The 9428-nt window shown below is 42.0% G+C and overlaps 1 protein-coding gene across 3 annotated transcripts in view; it reads right to left on the reverse strand.

Annotated features, from left to right (window-relative positions):
* The window catches only part of mob2a (MOB kinase activator 2a), a 62628-nt gene that overhangs the window by 24958 nt on the left and 28242 nt on the right, over window positions 1-9428 (reverse strand). Inside the window, exon 1 of one of the 3 annotated variants that reach the window (XM_008411578.3) lies at window positions 5433-6394. The exons of the other annotated variants lie outside the window; for them this stretch is intronic. Within the exon in view, the coding sequence (XP_008409800.1) occupies window positions 5433-5470 (38 nt within the window). The 5' untranslated portion in view covers window positions 5471-6394. Of the gene's footprint in view, window positions 1-5432; window positions 6395-9428 lie in introns of those variants that run through there. 3 annotated transcript variants of the gene reach the window in all.

Below are 9428 nucleotides of genomic sequence, written 5' to 3' on the forward strand. Positions count from 1 at the left end.
TCACCCCCGCCGCCAGACAAACGCGATAAACAGGAAGTGAGGCGCCCAGGCCCTTTCCGTTTCCCTGTAAATGGGCCTCTTGTTCTCAGAAGGTACACCGAGAAATCATGGAATGCTAGAACAAAAACTACCACGACCGATTTCCATGCTCACCTTTCAGAAGCCTGAAAACGTCTCAGAGGAACGCTGTTCTTGGTCAGGATTTCTGTCCGAACCTTTTCCTGCCACCTGACCAACAGACGGACTAAAACAAGCACAATGGAGACATTATTGACTCAGTTGTGATATATATATATATTTTTTTATGTCTCAAAAGGGGTGCCTGCCTACTCGGACAATGTTTTAATTCCTATTTGACTTTTCAAGTTTACCTTTGGGTTTTGTGGACACAAAAACTGCTAAACACACAAGAGACCTCCAAAACAAAAACACCTGTGCTGTTTTTTAATTTAAGTGTGTGTGCTGACAGGGAGGATCTAAAAGTGGAGGTGAGGTTAATGCAAGGCCATTTTTTTCTCCTCCTGAGCCAGCAGAACAAGGCTACTTCTGAAAACACACACACGCACACACACGCGCACATGCACACACCAAATTATGTAATCCCTCCATTGTATGAGGTGGTCTGACCTCTGCAGTGTCTGGGAGACGTAGTGAAAGTCAAGAGGGACAGTCGTGAATAAAGAGACAGGCAAATCTAAATGAAAACAAAACCATCACTTCATAAGATTTCATCAGCAAAAGGCTCATAAAATTTAGTAACGTTTAGCCACAGAATAGAGAGTTAAAAATCTGTTTCAGGCCATCTTTGGCAGATAACATGTATTAAAATCAAAGGAATGGGAAATTGACAGCGAGAGGAAATTCCTGAGGATTAAACCAAACAACATCCACATTAAGCCATGGACTTCAGGAAGTTCCAGAAAACCAAAATTAGGGAAAAATATTGGGTCTGAAACAAATTTATAAATGTTCCTCTGTACACAACACAAATCATTAGTGATGCCCATAGTAGAGGGAAGGTAAATGGATGGTCAGAAACTCAAAAATACAATTTTATTTCCACCCAGTAAATGCAGCAACAACAGCTTGCGCTGACAAAAACAATCTTCAGTGTGGAAGTTAAGATTCAAAGTTAGCCATTTTTAGTTTCAGAGAGGCGTTCTCAAACAAATCCAGAATAATAATAAAAAGCACAAGAAGGTCCTAATTATGGAAAAATGCATTTGCTGCTCATCCAGGAGTTTAAACAGGGACTGAGAGCTCAGCAGAAAAACTAGAAGCACGACAAAGTTTCTGCTTTGTCCTTTCGTGTTTTCACCCTTAACTTCATTGCACTTGCGAAGGCAACAGAAACAACTTCTTCAAAATCAACATTCATGCTTAAACAGTTTCTTTGCAGAAGAAACAGAAACATGCTTTTAAATTCTAGTACTGATTTTACTATGCAGTTAATCATTATTCTGATTAAGTACAAATCAGGATTCAGCGCCAAGACTACAAGAAGTTCCCCAATCCTGAAAGGCTCTATTAGCAAAATGAAAACTTTGTTTTTCTCTATATATAAATGAAGATTTTCATGTTGATTTAATTCGGGGCCATATGAGCGTTGAGCCGTCCCACGACCCCAGGGTCTGATGGGGTAAGGGAAGGGAAATGTCAAGTTGGTTGGCGCTGAATGGCGCCCCGATCGAGCTGCACGTCTCAGCTGGGTGGAGCGGCCGGGCCCGTCAAAGACAGCCTAATGAGAGACACATGGCAGCCAGTAGGATCACACTGTGTGAGGATACACTCAGGGCTATTGTTCCTCAGCAACACATTATGACATTTGCCAACTGATCCACAGCTAGCAAACACAGAGATATAAACACACGCTCCAGTCATGTGCTGGGGCCTGGATGTCCCCATGTTTCAGCAACAGGTCAAAGATTATTCTTTAGGCTAAATAAATATTAAACCAGTTGATCCAGAGGAAACAGAGAAGGCTGCTTAATTTAGTGCTAATATAATCATTAACATAAATAAAACAAATGACTGTGTAATATTTGAAGTCTCATGAACTTGCACTTCGCATGCCAATCTAATCATCAGGATTCCTACTAATTTCACCACTTAAATTTGAGCATTTCCCTCAGTTTTCCTAATATTCGTCACATGAGCACCAAACTCTAACCTGGTTGAGTTTTATTACCTCCAAACTGCACAGATAAAGTTAGCTGTCGGATTTTGGCTGTGTAGTAAAGGACTATTTCACCGTTTTGTTGTCTTAGATTGACTTTATTTTAAAATCTAGAAGACACTTCTGGATTATTCTACTTTAAATATAGATTCTCTAAATCAGTTCCTTTGAATATAAATCTCTAAAATATGTGTTTGTTTGGCATCTAAACCTGACACCAGTTCATAAACAACACATCCACCTAATAAACCCAAATCTAAGAGAATATATGGGCCAAAAAGAGTATAAAAATGGTTGTTTTTCCATGCCTGAGTTGATCTGTGGGTTCTGTCAGGAACTCAAACTGTGTAGAAACCCTGAATATTCAGCTGCTGACTCTCAACACCTGAGATGATGGTAGGACATTTCAGAAAGAGATTGCCACTGCATGACTTTTTTCTTATTTTTCATTCCTAAGCTGTGACGCCTTGTGTCTCCTCCAATTCCGCACAAAGGATGATGATCTCTTAAAGCTGTTATTTTATAAGCAATTAAATGCAGAAAGGATCACCTTATGGAGCACCAGCTGTCCTAAGAATGGCGCACATAAGGACTCAATAGAAAAGACAAAGGTTTGGTTTGCACAGACCACGGGCTGACAGGACTCATAATACTCATTTAGCTAAATTTTGATGCTTTATTATTTTTAAAACTCAATTCTAATCAGCGCAATCCTTTATTTTGTACATACACATTTAATTTTTGCCATATTTAGCCACTGAAATCTAAATTGTACCCAGGCTTGTAAAGAACTCCACAGTAAATATGTGGAGCTCTTTTGAAGAAAACCGCAGAAAAAACTGAATGCACTTAGTAGCAACCTGATACTTCTTTATTTTCTTTTTCAACAATCTGCAGAAAAAAAATGCATGAGAGGCAAGAAAGCAGTTTTAATTAATTTGGTTCAGCTTACAAAGACTGTTCCCTCCTCCTATGTCCTGCCTCTTTAAGACAACCTGCCCAATGACTTCTGTTCAATTCAGGAACACAACATTTTTAAAAGTTTCCTACCGACTTGTCAAATTATATACAATTTACAGATGACAAAAATATTACAAAACAAAATATGTCTTCACTTCTTAAAAGTAAAGATTTGACAGGGCTGCATAATATTCATAACAATTCATTGCAATGACAAAAATCTATAAAATTAACCCACATGTCCCTCACTCTCCTCCATCATCACAATGTTCAAACCTCTCTGTCTCAGCCATCAGATGTAGGTCACCAAGAACTGCATCAGTTCTGGCCATGAAGGACAAGGAAGGTGCAAGCGGCCAAATCTTTTACTGGCAAGCAGAGTCTTGATGCACAGAACCTGAAATATAACACCCTGATGAATATTGCTTCCAAGCAGACCTTCACCAATTGCAATATTGCACACAGTGATGGAAAACATGGCTACAGCATTTATTTACCTCTCCCAAACTCTTACAGGTGTAACAAGGTTACTTTCTCAGCCTGTAATATTTGCTCGCGACCTACCCTACAAATTTTCAGGCATTTGATTAAGCAAACTTAACCAGGCTAAATGTTTCAGTTTAAATATCAGCACTTGCTTCTATAGGAACTAAAGAGCTAATTTTGACGTGTTGCTCACTAATAAATGGGAGGGAGTGAGGAGTTGTAAGATTATCACAATAAGCCAAAGAGTTAAAGATCAAATGACTCGGTTTCCCTTTAGATTGTGACAGCAATGGTGATGCCAGTGGTGTTGTCATTTTATTGATGTCGAAAGTGTAGTTAAATAGGTATGCATACTATTGGTAAATGTCATTGATCAGCCAAAACAGCAATATCAACTTCAAATGTCCCAAATTTTCAGATCGGTGCATGCATCCCTAGAAAAACAATGAACCAATAAACCTAACAGAAATTTAAATCGGCCATTTCCACCCCCAATTACCAAAAATCCTAAATAAAGGAGGTCAAAAGAAGCTCTGAACTCCCAAAATGTTGGTAATTTAAGAAGAAAGAGTGAGGAAAATGTGGGTTACAGTGATTTTCTTTCATGGATGAAAGGGAATAATCTTAGAATTTCACCTGTGAAATTCAAAGCTCCTATTCACTATGAAGGAATCAGGAGGATGAAAAAAGTTGGAATCAACCTAAATGTGAATCAGCAGGTCAACAAAATGGGAATAATCAATATCAGATCAGTGCATCTTTGCAAAACAAAAAACAAAAGATTAAAACAATAAAACAACCTTCCTGAATCATCCGTGCTTCAATACTGCCTCAGTGCGCCTTACAGCGAAGCTCACATGTAGCCTCTGATTTACAAGTCACACACCTAAACGGCACCCGTTGCTCACGCTCAAAGCTGTATAGAAGTGTAAGCATCGTTGCTGAACGGGAATAATGTAATCCAGCTGTGCAATGCGTCTCTGCATTAAAGCTACAATTTTACGCTCACCATCAAAACGCTCCCCGAGAGTTATATTTAGACTTTATACAGCCGCTAAGGCACCGTCGGCCTCGCCAAGCCCGCAACCACAAAAGAGGAGAAACAGATCCTTTCTGCTCCAGCTACCACAAAGTTTAGCATGAAGCCTTTTCAGCATCTCAGCTCGAGCACAGAGAGAAACAAAAAAAAGCAGCAAGTCAAAGTTTTAAACTAAAATCTTAGCTCTGCAGCATGGAGTAAGTTGACAGAATGCAAACATATTTAATTATGGACAGAGTTTTGTGTTTAATGCAAACAAGAAAACCAGGAGGAAGAGGAAAAACAAATTCCCATCCCCTTATAAGGGAACACTGTGTCCCAAACAAACAGTGCAGCGTTGCCAAAAGGGGCACAGAGTGGGATGGGAGGAAAAGTTGGCCGAGCTTGACCAACTGGCCGTCTTCTGAATGCGTTCCATTTCCTTCCGATTAGTCTCAACCCGCACCTCCGAACAAACCTGCAACCAGCAAAAGTTCATCATCTCTCTGGCCGAGGGCCACGGCTGTCCCCACGTCCGCAACAAACCCCCTTCCTCTCTCTTCCTCCTCTCTCAGTACAAGACAACTCAGCAGAGATTCTGACGACAGCAGAATCTCTGCTACAGCAGCACTGTCCTCGAATGTCTCCTCCAAACCGCAGCACAGTAACCGAGAAAGTGAAAGAGTCGGTGAAAAGGAAGGAAGGGTGGACCAGAGACACACAGGAAAACATGACAGTTGAAGTTTACGACCGCTGGAAACTCTATTGCGGAGAAACGATGGGGAAAAGTACCTATAGAAGAAGCAGTCGCAGCACACCAGCACCCCCATCCAGCCAGCGGTGAAGCAGAGGCACGGAGAGGATGTGGCGTTCCAACAAGCTGCACCGTTTTTCGGCTCCCGGTCGATGCGCCCGGGTCTGCAGACTGGGCTACAGGTGCACCAGCTCAACCACAGCGTGGCGCGGGATCATCCGGCTGTCGGCGTCAACGCACGTCACGCAGAGAGAGGACGGAAAAGGCGCACACACAAAAATAAATCATTCACAAAAGCAGACGCGCGTCTCAGCGCCTTGCTCTTTCTCCCTCTCAACCAACTACTGCAACCGCCTGGCTCACTTTCACACTCCTGCTCTCTCTCTCTCTCTCTCTCCCTCTCCTTCACTCACTGGCTCTCACTTGAAAGGCGGGAAGATTAGCTTGGCAAACAGAGTCCCATAAACAAACCGCTGACTCTTGGGCAGCAGCGGGCACACTGCAGAGGAGACAGAAAGACAAGGCTGCTATCTCCACCATCTGTGTACGTCCGGGACCAGGGCTGGACGCCCCCAGCTCCACTTAGACCAAACACAGTCCCCTAAGTAGAAGTCCGAGTCAAATCCGGTCCGAACCTCTAGGGACGGTTAATCAGTGCAACGTCTTGATCTTTCTACACTCGGTAATACGTTACGGTTTCAAACGAATGCAGCTAATTGTCAACCAACACGGACAAGGGAGCACAGCTGCAGGAAAGCACAGGATGTAACCTCCTTGGTGCACATATACAATAACCATGACCCTTCATTCACACAATCCATGCAGAGGTGCAATATGGGAGGGGCCAGCCTGGAGACAAGCCTCTCCACACCCCCCGAAAAGTAAGCCAATCGCTACAGTGTTCTCTACCGATCTGGCTTGGGCAAATAAGGTGAAGGACACAATGAGCGATGGGCCTTGCGACATCACCCTCCCTGCATCATTAAGGAGAAGCAATCACTCACTCCAGTCTTCGTTATTCGCTACAAACCCTTAAAAAAAAAAAAGAAAAAAAAAAAAGACTGCAGTGTACAAAGTGCCGTTTAAGCTGATGTAATCCAAGACTGCAGACCCAGCCGATCCGTACGGATATAAACAAGGGATTAACGGCCAAGACGACCTGCGCTGGCGAGCGCCGACGCTCGGAGTCAAAGGGACTGACCTCCCCCTCTCTGCCGACCTGTCACAACCTGACAAGGAGAAGCCAGAAACAGGCAGCAGTCACCTTCAAAGGGCAGCTGTTACATAACCACTGCAAGGGGACTGACTCTCGGCTCCTGGTTTGTCGCAGAGTTAGAGAAACCCCGATCTCTGGGTTGAGTGGGTAGATGGAGGAACCTCTCTGTAAACTAGAATGTCCTGGAAAACTTAATATATTTCAAAGCTTCCATGCAAAGAGTAAAACTTATTATATAGCTTCATTAGAAACAGAACTGCATATTTAAAGTTGATCCCCCCCCATTAATTTGGGCTATTGTAGCTTACGTCTAAAAAAAAGATCTAACATTGAGTTTCACAGAAAGATTGAATGTTGCATAAAAAAAAACCTTAATAAGCAGTGATGGACACCCTCCACCAAGAGGTGGAGGGTGTCAAAACATTTTATGGCTGTCAAAACATTTTAATGGGAAGGGGAGTGGAGGGAAGAAGTGCAAAACAAAAAGGTTGACAAATGATTTTTTTTTTCAACCTAGCAATAGGTTTGTGCAATAAGGGAGGGATTGGTACTTTCAGTGTAGTGAGAGACCAAGTCCTGCTGGAAAATGAAATCAGAATCTCCATAAAGCTTGAAAGTAGAAGGAAGCATGAGGTGCTCTGAAATGTCCAGCTAAACGATGAAGCTGACACAAAAGACCAAGTGGAGAGATGACGTTCCCAATCCTGTCAAGACCCTGCTGCTTGTGAACCACATTTTTATCTTCCACTCAACTTTCCATCAATAAGCATGGAAACAGGACTCCGAACTGCTAGCTTCTTTTAAGGACTCTTCTAATGTAGCCTCCTTTTTAAGGAGGTCAATAACTGTATGCTGGACAGCTATCAAATCAAGTCTTTTTTAATAAGATTGAATGAGGAACTGAATTTGGATTTTTTTTTAATCAGCTGTAAGCTAAAATAATCAAAATTTACAGAAATTACCACTTGGAAACAGTTGTGTGTAACAAATCTCTACAATACGAGTGTCCCTTTTAAAATTGACTAAGATTCATTTTCCTCCATTTCTTCTTTTACTGAGACAAATGCCGCTGCAGTAGATCATTCGGTGGGACGGCACCAGGCTCTCTCTGCAACTTTCTCGACTTTTGTTTGCTGAGGATGACAAAGAGCTGCAGCATCTGATGACGTCGTGTCTTCCCCTACGCCACCTCCACCTCGGCTTGCTGCTGTTCCCAGGAGACCCGTCTCCAGGAGCCTCGGAAAACAAGCTGCCCTCAGCAGCAGACGTTAAGGGTTCGCTTGCATCCCACGGCGCTGCATTGAAGCACAACATAATGGCACACAATTTGCTAAATGAAAGCGGAAGGTGGAGAAAGGCGGATTGAGCGACACCGCCACTCCGGCACTTTCCGCTGAGTGGAGGAGTGAGCGATGGAGCTTGGCACACATCAGCTCCCGCTTTGTGTTTTTGCACCTGAGAATCAGGATGTGGCCGTTGAGAGGGACAAGTGCAGCGGAAAGCAAAGTGCCCAGAAACAAGGGAGCGGGGAAATGGAGGGCCATGGGGAAAGTGTACGAAATGAAACTACCAATAAATCAAATGTCACTTTCAACAATGTGACTGGCGATCTGTCGGATCTCGGTCGCCGTGTTTTTGTCTCGACTTCCTCCAGACTCGAGTCTTATCGTAGAATCCAGACATACAATAAAAAGCAAGACATTTGGAGAGATGGCTTACGTAATTGAAGGGATTTTTCCTCTAAATGTATGACCTGAACTGAGAGCAAGAAGAGAAATGAGCAAAAACATAAATAAAAAAATACAGAGTTCATCTGGGGAGAGATGAACTCTGTATGTGATGGGGATTAAAAAGCAGAAGAACGAATGGAAATTGTTGCCATTATTTCAGCAAGAACTGGGTTATGATGTTAGCTGGAAGAGAATGCAGGATATTCCATTTGCTCTGCTGTACATCTGGAACCACAGATGTGCTACAGTTTAAATCTCAAGTTTAACAAAACTCAGAGACGCGCACTGTTTCTAAATCATAACCCACTGCATTTCCCAGCATTTCTGTACCAACAACAATGGTTCTGTTGGCAGCCTCTCGCACTGAATAGCGACAACACAAAGGTAAAGTTGCTGGAGCTCAGTGCAGATCTGAGGGACAGGACAACAACTTAAAAAAATAAAATCTATAACTACATGATTAGTAGAGGTGAGCCAACTTAATTTGATAGATAAATCTACAAACATTCGCAGAATAATGCGTTTTAAATCAGCAGAAACAAGGATGCAGTTGCTTAGCTATAGCTACGATGACCAGAGGAATGTTTGCAAGTATAAAGGAGAGCACTGAAGCACCATGGCAATGGTTTTATGTCCTTATTTGAACTGAACGCATGCCGTACAAAATATTTTAACAAATAGAACACTTGCACCTTATTTATAAAGCTTAATTTAAAATCCTAAAGTCAAATTTGGATGCAACTTGGCTTCCCAAAAACAACAATGACAAAAACAAAGGGAACCGATAAGAATGTGTCGATTTTCTCTTGATCAGCTCTGGTCAGTAATGGTCTGGTCAAATACAGAAATATCTGAATTTATTTTCCTTTTCATTAAACGTATCAAAATCTAGGGTGAGAGTTCCACCATGTTTGCTGAAAAGTAACATCAGCATGCACTTTGATTTAACTTATTAAGAATTAAGTTAAAGCAATCTTAATAAAAATTGAAGGTAGGTGCAATAAAAAAAAATCAACATGACAATCTTTTTATTTCTTCATTTTCTGTTGATCTGAAAACTATATCAAATATTCTGCAGAACATTTTCT

The sequence above is a fragment of the Poecilia reticulata genome, chromosome 6 (genome assembly GCF_904066995.2).
Source record: "Poecilia reticulata chromosome 6, P_reticulata-male-v2, whole genome shotgun sequence".
NCBI lineage: Eukaryota > Metazoa > Chordata > Actinopteri > Cyprinodontiformes > Poeciliidae > Poecilia > Poecilia reticulata.